Raw genomic sequence first — 20,350 nt, 5'->3', positions numbered from 1 at the left:
GAGACGCGGGAGCTCAGCGTGGGCGGGGCTGGCCGCGGCCAATCGGGTGCGGGCAGCTGCAGCGGCGGAAGCGGCGCTCGGCAGCGGCGGCGACGCGGGGCGACCGGGCTCAGGGACCGGCGCACGGCACCGTCCCGGGCACAGGTACTGCCGCGGCCAGCGCACGGCATCTCCCCGATCTGCGGGCCGGGGGCGGTTCCGAGGAAGGGCTGCGGGTAGGGGGCGGCGGCCGCTGCTTCAAAGCGCGACGGCGACAGGGAGGGAACGAGCCTCAGCTGGCGGAAGCGCTGCGGAGGGGGCATCGCGAAGGGACGACAGCAGGGCGGAGCGGGGCGGTGCGGTGCGGCCCGGGCCGAGGCGGCGGGGCCGTCGCGCTGCCGGGCACATCCGGGCCCTGCGGCCCATCACGGCGGCGCGGCGGGGCGGGGCGGGCAGGGCGGGCGCTGATTGGCCGGTTCCGCCCCGCCGCCATTGGTCGGGCGCCGCGCGAGCCCGCCCGCGCGGGCGCGCCGGGGTGGGTGGGGCCGCGGGGCCGCGCCCGGAGAGCGGGAGGGAGGAAGGACGGACGGACGGGGGCGGCGGTGGCGGCACCGGGCCGCGCGTGTCGCGACATAACGGCCGCGCTGCCCCTAGGTGATATGAGCTCGCAGCAGTTTCCCCGTTCGGGCGCGCCTCCCGCCGCCCTGGGACCAGCGCCGCCGCCCATCCCCACCAGCGGCTCCGCCGGGATTATCGCCCCCGCCGCCACAGGTAAGCGCGATCCCGGCCCCGCATCTGTCGGCTCCAGGGGTGGGAAGCGATCCCGGTGACCCCGCCCCGTCCATCGCCCTCTTCCGCCTCGGGCGGGAGGAGCGAGGCGGCCCCGCGGGCAGTGGCAGCCGACCTGAAAGCTGCCGCGGTTCCGCGTGGGGAGAACGCCGTGGGAGTCGGGTCAGCTGCCGGCTCTGGAAAGCGCCGGCAGAACGGGGATGCGCCTTTGCTGCCAAGTGTCTGTGCGCAGTTGTCTGTCCCTCTCAGCTCGTCCGCGGTGTGTTCTTAGCAGAAGTGACGAGTGGGCATGGGAACATCCATCTCATGGCGCTGGAAATGGAGTGGGAACCCTGATTCCAGGTCCTGCTGTCCCTGCCACGGTGACAGGTTCTCAGCAGGCCACCAGAAGTGACTGGGGGAGTAGCTGCATTTTCAGGAGGGTTTATGGGTTTTTTTCAGCTTGATATTCAGATAGATATTGCATTAAATGCGGAGTTTTTCATGCTGTTTGGTGTGGGATTTAATGGCAGCTACTTAGATAATTAAATTTTTTTCACTTGAGTGAAAAGTTAGTCAATCTGTGTTTAAAGAAGGGGTTTAGATGGACTTCTCAGAGTTGGCCCCAGGTTGCCCAACATTGCCAGACCCCTCAGTTCTGAGGGCAACAGACACAAGCAGTGCCAGAGTTCCCAGTTTTTTCATCACTGGAATATGTTTAATTGTAAGAGTGAATTTCTTTAACTTAGCTATTTCTGATGTCTCATCTCTGACCTAGTGGGTGACCAAAGCGAACTTTTTTAACAATTCATACCTTCTTCTCTTCTTTTTCACTAGTGAGTGACGAGTCTAGTCGCGAGTCAGAAGTTGCTCCCAGAGAACACATGGGTCCCAGTGGCTCCATACAGCCTCGGGAGGAGAAGCAGGAGCCTGTGGTGGTTCGGCCATACCCACAGGTCCAGATGCTGACACAGCACCACCCTGTCCAGTCTGGTGCCCCAGTGACAGTGACAGCACCACCAGCACATTTGACTCCAGCTGTGCCACTTTCTTTTTCAGATGGGCTTATGAAGGTAATGAGAGGATTCATCGGGGGAAAAAATACAATCTGTATGAGTCGGTGTTGAGAAAAAGTAAATTACACCCAAACCTTCCCTGCTTTTGTTTCTAAAGCTTTCCTTGCATGCTCCTGCTGACTGTGCAGTGCCTTGTGGGTTCCAGATGATACACTGAGGACTTGCTAGTATTTCAGCATTATTTTTGAGGGGGGTGTATTTTGTTTATCTTTTAAGAGAACAGTGATTTCAATCAGTTTCTGAAATCTTCCATTTTCTCTGCAGGGTATAAAATTAACTGTTAATATCCAGTGTCTGTAGGGCAAAACCATAGACCTGACAGATTCTGCTGATGACTCGTGCTAGAACCTGCATATTTCCAGGACAAAATATGCCCTTTCTTTGTTAGGAATAACCAAATATTCAGTATCTTTCGTCTCCAAATATTTAGCCATACTTGCATAAACTTTCTCTTCGAGCTTTGACCCCACAAAATGATTGCTGCTTCAACACTGAGCTCTCATTTGAAGTTGCCAATGTCTCTGTCTTTCCATTTCTTGTAGCCTCCCTTGAAGCCCACCATGCCCAGCCGGCCCATTGCTCCTGCTCCACCCTCTACTCTCTCAGCTCCCACAAAGGTCCCTGGGCAAGTGACTGTGACCATGGAAAGCAACATACCACAGGCTCCAACAATTCCTGTGGCAACTATCAGTGGGCAACAGGTGTGGTTTTTTAGTGGCTTTTCTGTTCCATCTCACTGCATGGTCAGATCAATACATGTACAACTGAAAATGTGGGCTTTTGGAGCAGGAGGGAAGGTAAAAGAGCAGGTTTCCCAATTCAGTGCCACTGGTTGTTGGATCAGTTCTGCTTGTATCATTAAACTTCAGCCTCAGTTATCACCACCTCTTTACAAAGCTGCTGATTTGTTGTAATCATCCAACTGAGATAGCACAGCCAGGCTCTGATGGCAGAGCCATACCCAAAAGCTGGGTCTTCCCTTAAAAGCTCCTGCTGTATCAGTGTCACTTGGAGAATTTCTGCTGTAGACAAACTGCTGGGATTCATTATTGCAGTGTTCTTCAGCTTCCCTGGGAGGAGATCAGAAGAGGCTGGTGAACAGTTCATGAGTTTGCACGGTGTTCTTACTGAACTAGGAGTGACAAAATTTGAGGGAGCCTGTGTAGATAACGCTTTTGAAAATTTTTTCTCCTCTAACTTGACTGCAGAGCCAGTTCTTGTGGTTTGAAAATAGTTTGTCAGAACCCTCATTACTAAATCTCTCAGGGTTTTGATGTAAAGTGTCTTTAGGTGGACTTGAGTTAGTCTGGCTAAGGATGTGCAGCAATTTCAGTGGATTTATCGTATATTAATATCTCTGGGAAGTCTAGAGCTATGGAAAAATAGAATTTGTTCCAGCATTTGCCAGATTTCCACCATTCTCTCAACTTTATTGGAGAGGTGGTATGAAACTATGCCTTAACGTCACCAATGCTAGGAGGGCCAACTCTGTGGTTGTTTGTGAGTGGCTCCTGGGTGACTGTCACCCAGGTACCAACCATAAAAACAGACCAGTGAAACAGAGAAGTGTTTACATCTTCAAGTGTCAGCAGGCTCTGTAACTTTATCCTGTACAAACACCTGCCTCTTTCTCCACTCAGCTTTTAATGCATGCAGCCTTGGTACACCGATTATTTCTCCAAAATCTCTTTTCTGTCTCTGAGGCTGAGATGTGGTAATTCTGTGGCCATTAATTTTTGTCAACACAGCTGACTTGTTTTGTTCTTGAACTCTGCAGGGGCATCCCAGTAACTTGCATCATATCATGGCCACCAACGTGCAGATGTCCATCATCAGGAGTAGTGCTCCTGGGCCTCCGCTGCACATTGGAGCGTCTCATCTGCCCCGAGGTAAAGATCCAGCTGTGCTATCCCTGCCTCCTGTTCACAGTCTCTCAGCTGGTGCATTTAGCCCACACCTCTGAAACTCCTCACCGCTAATGCAACTCTTTCTTCAGATGTTTAAACTGTTAGCATGAGTGAGTGACTGCTGGCCTTTTAAGAATTATGTTGCCTTCAGCCATTTAGGGCAGCACCATGTGACAGTGTTTAAAATGCTGACAGATACCAGCACATCTGTTATTCTAATTCTTTACTGTTAAAACAGTCAACACTTTCAAGAAAAAATATCCACTGGTAGAGACTCACCTACTCTGCAAAATGTCATGTACGTTCTTGGTAGCAAGTATTGCTCACCTGTGGCAGGGGCAGCTGGGCAGTTGTGAGGCACATTCTTGTATCCCCCTGTCACAGGACCACTCATGCATGCTAACACATCATATTGTGTGCATTTGCATTTACCTGTGACAACTACAGGCTCTTGTTTCCCAGGATTTTGGATGCTACAGCTTGTAAAACAGGAGATCAGCCCCTTAATGCAGCCCTGTGCTCTTTACAGCCTGTAAGATTTCTGACTGCAGCTTTACTTTCGAAGTCTTATGGGTTAGGTTTGTAGTTCAGCTTTAAATTGATCTGAATTCCAAGTACCATTTGTCACTTTTATTTCTTTTTATCTTCAATGTTATTTGCTCACTCAAGAAAAATAAATTGACACGAGCAAAAACATAATCTTCAGCTAGAGCAGATGGAAGGACTGTGGATGTTTATCTGTAGCTAAAGTAATGCTCACCTGCTTCTTGGGGGACAGCTGCCACAGACTTGGACTCTCAGTACACATTACCCTTTTTCCCTGCTCTTTTTCTCTTGATTATTAACTTTTGAGGTAGTCATTTCAATGGAGGACATGTACAGAAGGTATGCAATCCAGTCCATCAACTGATTGCAAGGCTATTGGCCTTGGTGATTTATTATGATCAGGAGTGATCAGACAGTAGACAAATTAATCAATTGCAGGTTTAAATGGTGTGGAGTTTTGGTTTTGTTTTTTTGGGGGGGAGGTGTGGCTGTTTGTTTTGTTTTGTATGGTGTTTCCTTGTTTTGGTTTCCTTCTTTTGCAAGTGTATTTTTCTTCTGAACTTCATCAGGTGTGGTGAGATCATTGCTGGTATCAGGTGACTTATTTACACATTGGCTCAGTAATCAAACTGTATTACTTCTACTGACTTCCATAGCTTGGAATAAGAAAACATGGGATTTGCAATACAAGACTATTATAGGGGAATAAGAGATACCTCTAAAGCAAATTAATTTAAAATAATACCTACCCCTCCACACATGTTTTTGTAAACCTTATGTATGTTTGTTGAAAGCCTTATTTTTACACCAACATCACGTGAACTGATGTGCATGTGAAATTAGAGCTGAAATGCCAGCTAATGTCAGGGTCTGTCTGTGGTTGTGTCGGAGCTGTTGGGTGCATGGAATTTAACATGCTTCGTTTGTTTGTTTGTTCCCCAGGTGCAGCAGCTGCTGCAGTGATGTCCAGTTCCAAAGTAACCACAGTCCTGAGACCAGCTTCCCAGTTGCCAAATGCAGCCGCAGCTCAGCCAGCAGTTCAGCACATCATTCACCAGCCAATCCAGGCAGGTAGCAGCCAGGCAGCTCTGCACATCACTGACCGCCAGCTCCAAGCTCTTCCTGGCACACCACTGTAATGTATAACATCTAATTGCCTGATTACTGGGCTGAAGCTACTGTCAGCTCTCTTCCAGGTCTATTTTCTTTATTTCCTTCATAGACTTGGTGCCAGAAATTAGGTTTTTATCTGTCTCCAAAATGCTTAGAAACTGGGAAGATAGTTTAGTTCAGACATGCTCAAGTTTTAAAATCTGAAAAGTCCGGTACAATGTGCTGGTGTTGATTTATTCTTCAATATGTGAATTGATGTAGAATTTTTGAAGTCTCACTGTAATATGTATATCTCAGCTTTTGTGCACGTATAAGGAGAGGATTGTAGGTATCAGCTCCCTAAAAGCAGTGCTAGGGTTCAGCCTTAGGACAGAGGATAAACATCTTCACATTGTGCTTTCAGTTAGGATCCCAATCACCTCTGACTTCATGGGTATACTTGGATTGGAATTTCTTTTCATTCTGAAGGGAACTGACCTTTGGGTTTTTTTCTAAAGACCCTCAAGAGATCTGGTCTTGTTAGCTTTGTGGGTTACTGGTTCCTGTGCTCTGTGTGTGTTGAAAACCAGGGCAGTTCTGCTTAGGAGCTTGCGGATCAATTCAGAAAGACTGGAAATGTCTCAGAATGCCAAAACTTAGTGACAAGGTATAGGGAAGACAGATTTAACCAAGTAATTCCTAGTTGTTCTCTAAACAGCAGAATTTCCTTTCTGAATGTTCTCTCTTTAACTCTTTTTTTTTTTTTTTTTTTTTTAATAGTCTCGTCCTCCTGTGACAACTTCAAGCACAATTCCTCCTGCAGTGGTGGCAACTGTCTCAGCCACGAGAGCTCAGTCCCCTGTTATAACCACAACAGCAGCACATGCCACAGAGTCAAGCCTCAGGTAAAAACCTACAGTGCTCTGACTTGACAGAAATTGCAGTGAGGAGAAACGTTAATCATCCAGAGCTGGTAATCCTGTACATGTGGAATGATATAAAACAAAAATAGTAATGCTTGCACAGTGCAAATCCTTGCAGTTCTGTGAATAAAAGTGGGTATAAACATGAACTGCTGCTCTGTGTTACGAGAAGGAAAGACCTTAATGAATCACTTTTGAAGTCCTGCTCCCTGGACAGCAGAGTTTGTGTTGTGGGAACTTGTGAATATTTGGCCCATGTTTTTTACGAAGACACAGCAAAAAGTGAAACATGAATGTTGAAAAGCATCCCTGACATGAAGTTCCCTTTATGAACTGATAAGAGTTATGATAAGACTGCCCTTCTGGCTGAGTACATTGGGCAGATGAGGATTCAACAGTGTAGTTCAAACTCCTTACGTTGCTTTGCCACGTGATTGACAGCAGCGCTGCTGCCACCGGGGAGGAGGCAGAGGCCTGATGCATGTCCCTGTGCTGTATCTTTCATATTCAGTATCCACATGGTTATCTTGATGATTACTTTTCTTCCTGTTCAGTCGCCCCACGCTGTCTATCCAGCAGCACCCCCCTTCCGCAGCAATCAGCATCCAGCGGCCGGCGCAGCCCCGGGACACGGCCACACGGATCACGCTGCCCTCACACCCCGCTATAGGCACACAGAAACCACAGCTCCACACCATGGCTCAGGTAAGCTGCAAGCATCAGAAAACCCTCTTGCTGCTTCTTGAGATCTCTTTTGTTTATAGCTTGCAGGCTAAGATTAAATTTTGGAAAAGAGTTAGTATGAGTTAGAAATTAATGTTCTTTACAGTCAGTGCAAGATGATTCCATACTAAGTATAGATTTTTAAATGTAGTAGTCTTCTAACTTCAGAAATTTCTTTTCATAGAAAACCATTTTCAGTACTGGTACTCCAGTGGCAGCAGCAACTGTGGCACCTATTTTGGCAACGAATACCATTGCTTCAGCAACCACAGCTGGTGAGTATTCATAATGCTGTTGTGGGAGCATCGTGAGGGGTGGGGTTTGTTGCTTTTTGTTGGCTTTCTTCTTTGAATTTAGAACCTGATCATTTCTGAGCAAAACCTTTTTCATGGTAAAGCCTGCATTTGGAGGTGCATGAGCAGGCTTCAGGAGAGAAATTACTGAGTTCTTCTTTGCCCTCTTTAGGATATAGATACACTGGCATGGTAGGGCTCCAAAGAAAGATCTCCTATTAAGTTTGGTTTTTTTCTTCAGGTTCTGTATCTCACACCCAAGCGCCTACAAGCACCATTGTTACCATGACAATGCCCTCACATTCTTCCCATGCTACAGCTGTCACGACCTCAAACATCCCAGTTGGTGAGTGATTGCAGTTTTCAGAAAAGTGTGTAACTGATGCTTCAGTTTTTCTCTGTATGCTGGAAGTGTTTGTGCACGTTAGCAAATTAAGGAGGGAAAGGAAATCAGTTCAAACTGGGAGAAACCAATTAACAGGTTTGCTGTTCTAATTTTTTTTTAATACCAGGAAGAAATAGATGTTCTAGGATGAGCAGGTAATAAAATGGCTCATTTACTTCCTCTTGAATTTTTAGACAAACTTGGGCCTTTTGGCACTTCGAAACCTGCATTGGATATTCTAAAAGTTGTAACAGCTTGGTGATAGACTATGGCTTTCTTAGTTGATTTTGTAAGTTACTTCATGTGCTTCTTGAGGTGTTAGGTGTAGCCTAGCTGAATTTGATTAGTGTGTTCACTTGAATGTAAAACACTTAAGGTCTAAAGGTGGGAACTTTATTTGCCTGAATGTGGAATGTGCCTGAGATGTTTCCTACAGAACTCCATAAGTTTCCTTTTGTTTGTCTGTTTTCCTGCTGACGTCCTTGTTCTTTTGAAATTTTGTAGTCTCTTTTTATTTCCAAGGAGTGAAAGTGTATCTCATACATCAGCGTTTCTTGTAAAGGTTTTGTAGGTGTTTTCTTTCTTTTCGTGGCCTCTGTCCACATACACTTGTCTGTCTTGGTCTCATTTCCCTTGATCTCTGCTTTCAAAACTCAGATAACTTGTTCTTGACATCAGAATGGTTTGGGCTGATCCTAAAATAATGAACTTAATCTGAGCACTGAAGTGACTTTGTTAGCAAGTGTAGTTTATACATGTATTTAGAATATCCATCCATTCTGATAGAAATTGGTGAGAAATGCTTTGTTCTCCTTTTGGTCTGTTGGGGATAGGAAATCATCTGTGGATGGGGTGGGTTGTTTTGGGTTGAGAGGGAAGGGAGTAGTGTTGGTTGTTTCTTTTGACAAGGTTATTGATCTTGCCTTTGCAGTGTTTCTTAGCCTTTCCTTTGCCTGTCAGTTGATTAAGTGTTTGTCTTTATGCAGCTAAAGTGGTTCCCCAGCAAATCACACACACTTCTCCCCGGATCCAGTCTGATTACACAGCAGAGAGGAGTAACCTCATACCTCTGTCCAGCCACCGGGCATCTCCAAACCCAGTAGCAATGGAAACCAGAAATGACAACAGGTGGGCAGAGAACTAACAGCTCTGTCAATGAGAGTGTGTGTGAGAAGGGTTTGAGCGCCCTGCTGCTTTTCTGCTGTGGTGGAAATAACGTTGTAGAAGCCTGGGGGGGATGGGATTTGGTAGTTTTGAATCAATTATGATAGTTGAGGTAATTGATAGCTTATGACAGATGAGATTGGAAGGCACGGGGAGTGCTAAAGGGCAGGGGTTGAAGGGTTAACTGTTGAACTCACGTGTGTAACACTTGCTCTCTTTGATGCCTGTAGGCAGTCGGTGCCTGTCCAGTTCCAGTATTTCTTACCTACATACCCCCCCTCTGCCTACCCTCTGACTGCACACACCTACACCCCCATCACCAGCTCCGTGTCCACCATCCGCCAGTATCCAGGTAAGACCAGCTTGGGACAAGCAGCCTTGGGTGCTTTGTTGAGATTTTAGCTTATGTATGTGCTGTAGTGATGGAAGGAACTAAAAGGATTTGCACTTGATTCTGACAATTTGTCACAAAAAGTCTCTGATGACTTGTTGACAGAGGGGAAAACTCACGGACAAAGGGTACTGAACTAATTCAGAGCCTACTAAATCCAGCTAATAACATTTTTCTCAGGAGTTTCATATTTGATATCCCAGTGGTTGCATGTCTGTAAGTAAAAGGTTTTGATTCTACAAATCAAAACAGTTCCATTCCTCCAAACCAAGCCAACTCATTGACACATCTTCATTCCTTGGTGTTCTGATAAGCTCTTTTAATATCTTTACATGTGAATGTACAGTTTGAGAGAGAAACCTGAACCAAAAAGGGAAGAAATAATTTGCCTTTCACACTTGCACTAGTGTTCTGTTTAGAAAAACGGAGCAATTAATGTCACAATAATTTGCAGTCAGAAAAATGATGCACAACCCAAACTTACATCATTCTGTGACAAAATTAGGAGCATTTTTACCTTACCTTACCTCGTTTAGGGCTGTTCTCTATAATGTGATAATTTCCACTGTTCAGACTGTAAGAACATGCATGATGTGGATTTTCATGGCGTATCTGTGTCTGCTGGCAGCACGTTACCTATGAGCAGTATAGAGGAAATTCAGAAGGACTGGGAGGTGGCAAAGCCCATTTGTTGAACAGGAAAGTATAGAATCATAGGGTTCCTTAGAAACCTAAAGGTTGAGAAAGACCTTTAAGATCTTCAAGTCTAGCCTTTAAGGCCACTGCTAAACCATTTTCCCAAGTGACACATCCACACATCTTTTAGATCCTTCCAGGGATGGGGACTCCACCACTTCCCTGAGCAGCCTGTGCCAGGGCTTAACAACCCTTTATGGGAAGAATTTTTTCCTACTATCCAATCTAAACTTTCCCTGACAGAACATAATTGCACACAGTGAAGAGTTCCAGTTCTGGAGGCATACTGGGGTGGTGGTAGGCTAATGGTCATTTGTATAAGTGCAGATGTATGTTCTTCATCAGGAGCTTATTGACAGAGACATTTTACTTGTTAAATTGATTTGAAGAATCCGTGGAAGGTATTAATTATGGCAGCTGGTGGTGACAACTTAGAGCATTCAGGGTAGGAGGAGGGAGGTACACCTGTGCTGAGCACAGCTGAGTCAGGCTGCAGAGGAGACTTTTTAAAAGATGACTGAGATAAGGAGAGTTAATGCAGAATTTTGGAGGCAGAATGTTGGCTTTGGTTTTCCAAATGCTGGTTGTGTTTTACATAGTATCCCAAAAGGATTTTGTTGGATAGAAAGTTTTGCAACAATAGTGTTTTGACTAAGGGTATAAATGTGCCACACTTTATACAGAGCCATTTTCAGGGACCTTGTTTCAATTTTTGATGCTCGTTTTTAGAGTGTCTTGTCAGCACAAGAACTTGATGGAAATCCTGTGACAATGATAAAACCAGCTTGTTCTGCACTGTTAGCAAGCAAGGCCATTGTTGGCAAGTTCACACTTGCATTCTGTGTGTGCCTGCAGAAATCCTGGTGCGGCTCTGTAGAGACTGGAAATCTGGAGATCCAGGGTCTGCAAGTGGTCCAGCAGTATTATTAAGTGCTGTGTGGGAGAACTGTAATACACTGTATAGTGGATCTGAAAAGATGGAATCAGTTGTTTAGAGCTGTGAATTTATTTAAATGAATTGAGCTACTTAAAGAAGGTGTATCGTTGGGAACATTGCTCTGCCACTAAAAGATAATTGTGTTCATTTGAGCTGTGGGATCCAGCCTATAATTGTGAGCCGTGTTCTGAGGCCAGATAAGGTTGTGTTCAACTTCAGAGCACAAGAAATTACTTAGGTTTCTGATTACTTTTAATCTATTTTTCTAAGCAGGAAAAAATGCCAGGTGTTGGTACTTACATGCATTATACAATACGATAGTGAGCAAAAATACAGCACAGCTTTCTGAGACTGTAATTTGAGTCTACCTAAAAGCAGAGTTTAACTGATCTTTTCTCTCTTGCTGCAATTTGAAATAAAAAATAGAATGAAAATCAGCAGTAATGTTTAATTCCTCTGGCAGACAATCTTACCTCTCTGCTCTCAAATTTACTACTGCAACAAGCACACTGGCAAATTAATTTTTCAAAGCAAAAAAAGTCTTTGAAAAAAAGTTATTATTTGAGCGAGAGATGGTAGGGGGAACAGAGGTGACCTGCTGGTGAGGTGTCTGTGTTGCTGCTCCCAGTTTCAGCCCAGGCGCCCAACTCGGCCATCACAGCCCAGACCGGTGTGGGAGTGGCCTCCACTGTGCACCTGAACCCCATGCAGCTGATGACAGTCGATGCATCTCACGCCCGGCACATCCAGGGCATCCAGCCGGCTCCCATCAGTGCCCAGGGCATCCAGCCCGCACCCATCAGTGCCCAGGGCATCCAGCCAGCGCCCATCGGGACACAGGGACTCCACCCTGCTGCACCCATGGGCACGCAGGGGCTGCAGCCAGCACCCATTGGTGCCCAGCAGCCACCAGGCGACACCAAGACCTCAGGTAAGTGCAACCAGCCAAGTCCTCACTTCAGACCGAGACAGAGCAGCTGAGCTGCTGTCCTACACCTTTGGCTCTGACTGATTATGTTGTTACAGTCTCTTTGGTCCAGAGGTGGATACTGAATACATCCGTGCACATATTCTCCCAGCAAATATCTGTTGCCTATTTCTGAACTGATTTATTTTTAAAGCATACTAGGTGGAGTGTGTGGGCAGCCTTGGATGGGTTACTTCAGTGGAAAAGACTGGCAGTGCCTGAGCTTAAACAAATGCCTTCAGTAAGGCCTTGTAGGAAAAGTAACTTAAAAGCGAGCGACGTTCTCCGGCTGTGCATTAGATCCCAGGAGCAATTAGAATACAGCCAGGTACCTTCTGCTGTTGGTAACCTGATATTGAGCTGTGACAGAAACCGTCTTTCATTAAAAATGTTTGGTCTGATGAAGCCCCAACAACTTACTGGAGGAATGGGATATGGCATCCAAGAGAACGTGCTGCTGCATAGCTGGCAGGCACGGTGTTGTGACTTCCTGGCTGTCCACATGCTGTGCATCCCTCAGTTGGCCAAACAGGCTCTGGCAGGAGGTCAGAATGCAAACACAGCTGATGTGGCTTACGTACAACTAGCATGTGTTGCCACATGGGCTCTACCAAAAGCGTTACTCTGTTGACCCAATAGTGTTGGTGATATCCCTAGTGATTTCTGTGTTTTCCTTGTCTTCTGGAAAAGATTATTTCCTGAGAAGCTTTTGTTAGGCAGGAGGTAGTTTCCACCTTCCCTGCAGAAGGTTCAGTGATCAGATTGCTCGTGGCAAAGATACTGCTTACAAAAGAGCCTGAAAACACTGCAGTTAGTGACTGAGGGACTCAGATAATGGACAACATACGCTCTGCAAACCCCTGCTTTGTCATCACATTTCATTAAGTAACTGCTGCTTTCCACTCTCTCTCTGTGTTTTCCTCTCTGCTGTGTCCATGTCCATCCTTCCCAGCAGTAGTCCTGGCAGATGGAGCCACCATTGTAGCCAATCCTATTAGCAACACATTCAACACTGCTTCTGCAGCAACTACAGTTGTGCAAACCCACAACCAGAGTGCCAGTGCCAGTGCTCCAGCCCAAGGCTCCTCCCCACGCCCAAGCATCCTTCGCAAGAAACCAGCCACCGATGGGTGAGTAGAACTGAAGGTGACATGTGAGTGACATGTGAGTGACTTCTGTGCAGTCCAGCCCAGCCAAATAGAATCATTTCAGTGGAGATAAGGAATATTCTTGCAGATTATTCAGTCAGCAGTGGTTGTGAGTAACCTGCTGATTGGTGAAACCGTTCTTCTCCTCCCCCAGGGCAGGATATAGGTTTCTGTACTGTCAGTAATAAAATGAGGAGAAGGACAGTTTGTGTCTTAGGTCTTGAAAGTGACCTTTTGAGGGAAAGTGGATCTGAGGCTTTCTTGCTCAGTGTGATAAAAAGAAAGAGTTCACAATCTACTAAAATTAGAATTGGGTGCTTTGTCTTCAGTGCTTTTCTTGGAAGAATATGTGGATGAGTGGAAAGGATAGGATTAGTACCCTGCTGTGAAGTCTGATTAGGAAAAAGCGAGGGAGTAACTAAACTCTTAAAATATTTTATGCTGCCTGTCTATTTTTAAATGCCTTAATAAAGAGGCAAGAGACAGCTTTAGAATTAACAATGCATTTCCTTCCAACTAGCAACTGAAAGCATTTGGAACTAATGTGTCCTGTGAGATTAAAATTGCATATTTTTTATGTGGGTGGAAACCTTTTTTAAGGCAGAGAAGCTGCAGGCTCTAAAACTGAAAGAGAAGTTAAAGAGTCAGAGGTAGATCACTAAAGACTGTTTCCATTTGAGAGGTTGATTATTTTGGACAATAATTTGACTTTTGGTCCCACAGGAGACTAAATAGTCTCTAAAATACCTTAATCAGCCTTATCATCTTAACATCCACACTCAGGCCTTGAGGTCCTAGAGTCAGGCTCTGACAGTCTGGTCCAGCTAGAGGGAGCAGATACCTATCTGAGCACTGTTTAGTTCCAGATGATTTGCTCAGTCTTGAAGCAGGAGTGAGTACAGGACAGCAGTATGGCCAGACCCCTTTGTGCACTGCTGGAGCCTGGCAGTTGCAGCGAAGTGTTCTCACTGACAGGATGAAAGTACAGCTGGCATTCTTGGAGAAGCCCTAAATTGGGTGAGACTAGGCCAGAGCTACTAATCTTTTAAAAGAAAATATAATACCTAATGTGAAAAGTAAAATGAGACTCTCTGTGTAGCGAATTGGTTATACTGAATACAGAGAGCAGTGCTACAGCCACAACTCCTGTCCTGGTTTGTGCAAGAGAGCTGATTTCTTTGCTCTCAGGGGTGTTTGTCTTTGCATAGAGAGGTGGGAATCCTAGATCCATCTGTCTCTTACAGGCTGGCAGTCCGGAAAAGCTTAATTCCCCCTCAGCCACCTGAAGTGGCCAGCACACGTGTTGAGAGCACTATGCGAAGCACGTCTGGATCACCAAGGCCTGCTGGGTAAGACTTTAGGAAACAGCCACCTGCATCACAACAGTTGCATTACATTTGTTTGACTTGTGTTCTTTGGCTATTGGAGCATTCTTCTTTCTTTTGGGAAACAATCTATTTTGAATCTGTGACAAACAGCCTTGACAAGTTCTGCTGTTTGTGAAGCTGAAGGAAGTAACCCTTAAAAGCTGTGGTGATGAGCTTTCACAGAAACAAACAAAAACCCTCCACTATTGAAAGGGGAGATAGGCCTCAAAACTTTTTTCTATAGTACTTGAAAATTAACGCTGAGGAAAGGTAAATGCAGCTTGTGCTGTGCTTCAGTAGAGTTCAGTGGCTTTACAATTTTATAACTGTAAGCCACAGTGGGAGCTCCTACAGAGGATGGGGCAAGTACAGTTTTGGGTACAAGATCCTCTTGTATGCATTGTAAAACTGTTTTGATCCTTTTACAAGTATTTTGAAGTTACCTGGAATTAGTCATGGGATTTGCTTGTCACGGTGAATGGAAAAAAGTAGTATCTATAATAAATACAAAGGATTAGAAAGGGGGAGGAGGAGGAAATATAACTGAGATTAAGCCTTCTCCTGTTGTTAAACACTTTATTGAGCCAGGTGGGTGCAGGAAAAACTGATAGTCTGACTCTAGTTTGGCTCATTTCCTTTGTGCTGGGTGCTTATGACTGAGATACAGTTCGCTTCACTTTGTTTTGCTTTTATTTGTGCTACAGTGGCAAGCCAAAGCCTGAAATTCACGTGTCCATGGCCACTCCAGTCCCTGTGTCTATGGAGGCAGTGTGTAACCAAGGTGGCGAGCAGCCCACCATCACAGTGCCCCCGACCTCCCAGCAGCCCCCCTCTGCCATTCCAACGATCATCGCGGCCGCCAGTCCCACCTCCCAGCCTGCAGCTGCACTGTCCACCATTCCCGGAGCTGTTCCAGCTGCCCCGCCCACTTCCACCACCATCGTGGCAGCACCTGCTCCTCCATCCACCATGAGCGGTGCCCTGTCAGCAGTGCTGGGCCCTGTGGTACCAGAGATCAAAATCAAAGAGGAAATGGAGCCTATGGACATCATGCGACCGGTATCTGGTAGGTGGCTGGTAATCATCCACTTGCTTTTTTAGTTCTTGAGGCAGTGGAGGAATTAGGAGGATTGCAACACTTTCCTCTTGAAACTGAAAGGTCATCTCTTCCATGGTAGCACAGAACACTAGAGTTCCCATAAGCCTTATAAAGATGTAGTTTGCCTTTTTTCTAATCTCCCATGACATCCCTTCTTATTGTGGTTGCTTTGTTCATGTTCAAATAATCCAACTTCAGAGAGTCTGTGTGAGTTCCTTGCCTAAAATGCATATGGTCAGCAGTGGTACTGATATATTATGGAATAGCTCAGTTAAATTCAGTTTGTTCACAAATCCTACTGTTCAGCTCCAGTGGCCTTTCTTATATGTGAAGAATTCGTGGCCAGATTAGGACTTCCTAGGGCCCTCCTGTGATTCATGCATATTTTTCTCTTGAACTTTTCAAAATGTTCATTATATTGCCTTACTTAGCCAGCTTGGCCATAGTTGCTATCAAATGACAAGGTCAGTAAATTCAGATCCTTACAGATCTTCTCGGGCACTATACAGTGGCAAAGTGATAGGAGTACATCCCACTTTCATGAGTTTCAGAGTTCAGGTTTAGCTGTTGGTTTTATCACTCTCCTTGAAGCTGTATGTTGTCCTGTAAGAAAGCAGCTCCTTGCTGCAGATGTGTTTGGAGCATAGGCAGATAGCATTAAGCTCTTCAGGGTTCTTCTGTCTCTTCCTGGCATTTGTGGGTATGCCAAATTGTCAAGAGATCCCATCCCAGAAATTTTATGCTGCAGCCTTGGTCGTGGCTGATGGAGATTGTCCCTCCAAGTTCAGGGAGCGTTCCCTCAGACTACCTGGCTCGCTGCTGCCAGCTCCACACATGTGTTGATTGGTGCAGTGACCTGCTGATCAGTGCTGAGGGCTTGGCAGTACAAGCAGACTCCTGCAAGGAGAGTGCTGCAGTCGTGCTTCGACTCCATCCGACTCTCTCATCACAAGAGGATGGGGACTTGCTTACTATGCCAGTGACCTGTGCCGGTGTATGTATAGAGGGATATTTTTTTACAGTAACACAGACAGATGTTAGGATGATTCCTTTTTGTTAACATTAACATAAGTTTCAAATATGAAGCAACTGAGGTACAATTGGCTCTGCTCTCATTCTTTATGTATATGAGACACTAAAAACTTTAGCTTACAGGCTTGTCCTAATAATGACTGCTGGCTTGATCTCTGGCCTGTTGGTACCTATCACGTTCCTCACGCTGTGCTGAAACAGGAAATACTGTTGGAGGTAGTGTTCAAACAATGCAGTATCTTCCCACTGCTGATGGTTTGGGTTCTTCTCTTTACTTCCTCTCAGCAGTCCCTCCTTTGACTACAAGTACTGTGTCTCCATCTTTGGCACTGCTGGCCAACAATCTTTCCATGCCTCCAAGCGATTTGCCACCTGGTGCCTCACCAAGGAAGAAACCTCGTAAGCAGCAGCATGTCATCTCCACAGAGGAGGGAGACATGATGGAAACAAACAGCACTGATGATGAGAAATCCACTGCCAAAAGTTTGATGGTGAAGGCAGAGAAGCGAAAGTCTCCTCCAAAGGAGTATATAGGTAATGGTGTCTCTGATGTCTTTGTTCTTATTCAGGTGTCTGTATTTTCTGTTCTGTTTCTCAGAGAAGGTGCTCTGTCACATTCCCACTTCCTAAATATGAGTAATAGAGAATCCAAGTATCTGTTCCTCAGCACTTTTTGTAGAGGGCTGCTCAGGGAAAATTAATTTTCTTAACACACATTTTGTATGAGGTGGCACTTACTGGTCTGCTGCTGGAGTGGATGCCAATCTGCTCTCACTACTCGATGATAATGCAGCTCTGGATCCTTTTGTAGACGAGGAAGGTGTACGATACGTCCCTGTGCGTCCCAGGCCGCCGATCACCCTGCTCCGTCATTACCGCAACCCTTGGAAAGCTGCTTACCACCACTTCCAGAGATACAGCGACGTCCGCGTCAAAGGTCAGACTCGGGATGGAGCAGACAAGGAGGGAAGGAGGCTACACAGAGTTAGCTGTAGTTTTGTAAATTAAAATGGTGTGGTTATCGATGAATCTACTTATGTACAGTGATAGATACTTGCTCACAAAAGGTATCCTCATAAAAGTGACATGCCGTGGTGATAGGCTGCACTTGAGTTTTCTCATTTGCTACCTAATACTTGCCAGTTAAATCACAAACATTCCATATTTAGTGTAACTAGTCTTGTGAAGTAGCAAATGGGCTTTTAAAGAAGACTTTTTTACCTAATGCAAGGAAAACAGAGATCAGATACTGTCTTCCAGACTTTTTAGCTAGTATTTCAAAAACTTTTAAGCAAACTGGGTTTTCACAACTGTGCAAATACATCTAGGAGCGAGAAATAGTACAAGGTGGGCCTTTTATTGTTTGTGCCAGGTGTTTGAAACATTGAGTACTACATTCTTTAAATGAGAAAAAAATGGGTTATGACGTAACCTTTCTGAAAGTACAGATAACCTGTTAGTGAGTGAGAGCAGCAGTCAGGTACATGGCAGATGGGAAGTCCCTTTCCTGTCTGAATCAAAACGTTGCTCATTGTCATTTATTAGGATGTAGTGGGAGTAGAACTTGGGTTATTGTTGTTTGAGAAGAGAGGCCTGGCCAGCTCCTGAAATTTGAGTACTGTATGCTTGTGTTTCCTGGTGACAGAAGAGAAGAAGGCCATGCTGCAAGAGATTGCCAGTCAGAAGGGTGTGTCCTGTCGTGCACAAGGGTGGAAGGTCCATCTCTGTGCAGCGCAGCTACTACAGCTGGTAGGTGCACGGGGCTTGGAGCTTCCCGCAATATGGGGGAACATGAGGCTGTGTAAGACAGGAAGACATTCTTACAAACTCAGTACATTGGGATACCCTAAAGGAGCTGGTGTGTAGTGCCCAAAGGGAGTGGGACATGCTTTCCCCTTTCTCAGGAATGTGGCATAAGTGGCTTGGAAACTTGGAGTGTTGGTTTTGATCCAGACATAAGAGCTGATGTATTTTGTACAGATGATCAAAACTGGCAACTCCCTCCTGCTGGTGCACAGGTCTGAAGAAGCGTCTGTTTGGGATGGTGCGGCTGATCTGAGGAGGCAGCACTGATCCACATTCCTGGATGCTTCTGTTTCAGGTTGGGGGTGAGGTAGGTGCTCTGCATTTTAGCACCAAACTCCCCAAAACCTCTGCATTCCTGGAATAGTATTGTGAGAAGTAGGGGAAGCAGTTGTAGTAGGATCCATGTTTCTTCAGAAGAGGAGCAATCCTGTAAATAGGATGTTAAAAGGAATGGATAGTGCCACATTTTGTCAGAGGCTCCATCTTCTGAATCACTGACAAGAGCAGCTGAGAGGGGAATGGATTATCACTGTTTCTGTGTAGTGGTGTTAACGTGGGCGAGTGTTTGCCAGCTTGGCAGTGACCCTTCTCATGAAGGGCTGGTGTTTTTTAGACAAACCTGGAGCATGATGTGTATGAGAGACTGACTGCCCTGCAGGAAGGACTCATTCCTAAGAAAAAGGCAGCAACCGATGACGACTTGCATCGAATCAATGAACTGATACAGGTAGGTCCTGTGGCCCCTCAACCCAAAACTATACCCTTAGTTATAAAGCATCCTGCTGCTGTTAGGAAAAGCTAAAGCTGACCTAAAAAATCCCATGTGGGTTCACTTCCTGTGTTACCAGTTACAAGGGGCACAAGTAGGAAAAGGGAAAGGGATTGCTTAGACCAGACATTCTGCAGTTAATGACAAGTGTTTCCTTTCAGGGGAACATGCAGAGGTGTAAACTCGTGATGGATCAAATCAATGAGGCTCGAGACTCCATGCTAAAGGTCTTGGATCACAAGGATCGTGTTTTGAAGCTTCTAAACAAGAATGGAACTGTCAAGAAAGTGTCCAAATTAAAGCGAAAGGAGAAGGTTTGAACGCAGACTAATGACTTTGGAAATGGAGAACGTGTACAGAATGGAGCTGAACCTTTTTGTAGTTTGGGTTTGTTTTTAAGCAGAGCATCGGAATAAAAACGGATGAGTTTAGGGAACAGATGGACACGTGAAGCGTGGTGACCTGAAGGGATTGTCCTTGATCTTGTCATAATGAACAAAGATTTCTCTCAGGCTCATCCCTTTTTAAAGTCTTTCCAGTCCCACTGTTTAACTCCTGATGTGTCAGGTATGGACACACCTGTAAGGCAGGAGATTGTGCAGGGGACTCCAGGAGGCTGACATACAGCTATGGACCCAGACAGCAGCCAAGCTTCCGAGCAATGGAAATGGCACCTCTTTCGGTTACCCCATTCAGTTCTCATTCTGACCTTCCAGTGTCTAAAGCAGCCTTCTTACACCAGTGCCACTGCACTAGGGGATCTGCCACAAAGAATCTCCAACAGCTCAGAAGTCCTAGCTGTCAAGATTAAAAGAAAATGGTAAAACAAAAGGGGAGGGGGGGGGGAAAATAATTTCAAAGTGATATTGTAGTGTCTGTGTCTGTGTTGGTGCTCTGGAATACTTGTGTTGAGGTACCTCTTGCAACAGAGGTACTGTAGCTGGTGTAATGTTAATTGTACGTACCACATACATCCTGAAAACATGAATAAAGGAATTGGAGGGTTTTGTATGTGAGCAGTTTGAGTACCTTTGTACCAGTGAAACTCTTCAAGCTGCAAGCTTGAAAACAAAGCTTTGGAAGAAGCTGAGGGGAGAAGAAACAGCATGTTGGGAATCAGCCAGCACCCTGTGCTGTGGAAGGTGAGTAATGCAACTCCCAATTCAGGTCCTAAAGATGAAATATGGATTATCCCCCATGCACTTGTCCATTTAACCTTACTATTTTAGAAAAATTACCAATCAGTTCATTTTTAGTCTCCTCAGCAGGAAACTTCAGTTTC

At 45.6% G+C, this 20,350-nt stretch overlaps 1 protein-coding gene across 6 annotated transcripts; it reads left to right on the top strand.

The window, feature by feature from the left end:
- The first annotated feature begins 37 nt into the window (after positions 1 to 37).
- SAP130 (Sin3A associated protein 130) lies at positions 38 to 20,079 on the top strand. Of its 6 annotated transcripts, none has more exons than XM_069024420.1 (21): positions 38 to 144; positions 634 to 750; positions 1,585 to 1,820; positions 2,366 to 2,524; positions 3,601 to 3,712; positions 5,219 to 5,343; positions 6,149 to 6,273; positions 6,846 to 6,996; positions 7,199 to 7,289; positions 7,549 to 7,653; positions 8,679 to 8,820; positions 9,087 to 9,208; positions 11,509 to 11,811; positions 12,800 to 12,977; positions 14,240 to 14,344; positions 15,067 to 15,428; positions 16,779 to 17,027; positions 17,305 to 17,430; positions 18,139 to 18,242; positions 18,474 to 18,606; positions 18,913 to 19,000. In XM_069024420.1, exons 2-20 carry the CDS (start codon positions 639 to 641, stop codon positions 18,564 to 18,566), a joined length of 3,000 nt encoding a protein of 999 aa, XP_068880521.1. In that variant the 5' UTR covers positions 38 to 144; positions 634 to 638; the 3' UTR covers positions 18,567 to 18,606; positions 18,913 to 19,000. The 6 variants fall into 6 exon arrangements, with proteins under 6 accessions (XP_068880521.1, XP_068880518.1, XP_068880516.1 ...); XM_069024417.1 differs by lacking the exon at positions 18,474 to 18,606 and adding an exon at positions 19,230 to 20,079 and having other exon boundaries at positions 40 to 144; positions 12,803 to 12,977; positions 16,782 to 17,027; positions 18,913 to 19,026; XM_069024415.1 differs by lacking the exon at positions 18,474 to 18,606 and adding an exon at positions 19,230 to 20,079 and having other exon boundaries at positions 40 to 144; positions 12,803 to 12,977; positions 18,913 to 19,026.
- The last annotated feature ends 271 nt before the right edge of the window (positions 20,080 to 20,350 follow it).

This window comes from Aphelocoma coerulescens, chromosome 9, assembly GCF_041296385.1.
Source record: "Aphelocoma coerulescens isolate FSJ_1873_10779 chromosome 9, UR_Acoe_1.0, whole genome shotgun sequence".
Taxonomy (NCBI): domain Eukaryota; kingdom Metazoa; phylum Chordata; class Aves; order Passeriformes; family Corvidae; genus Aphelocoma; species Aphelocoma coerulescens.
Note: the sequence above shows the minus strand (reverse complement) of the source record. Positions and strands in the feature narration are given on the sequence as shown.

Excerpts from the sequence above, each read along its gene's own strand:
- SAP130 (XM_069024414.1), top strand. The coding sequence starts at position 639 with ATGAGCTCGCAGCAGTTTCCCCGTTCGGGCGCGCCTCCCGCCGCCCTG. Across the intron at positions 5,344-6,148 it reads TCATTCACCAGCCAATCCAG|TCTCGTCCTCCTGTGACAAC; the intron begins GCAGGTAGCAGC and ends TTTTTTTAATAG. Across the intron at positions 18,243-18,912 it reads CAGCGCAGCTACTACAGCTG|ACAAACCTGGAGCATGATGT; the intron begins GTAGGTGCACGG and ends GGTGTTTTTTAG.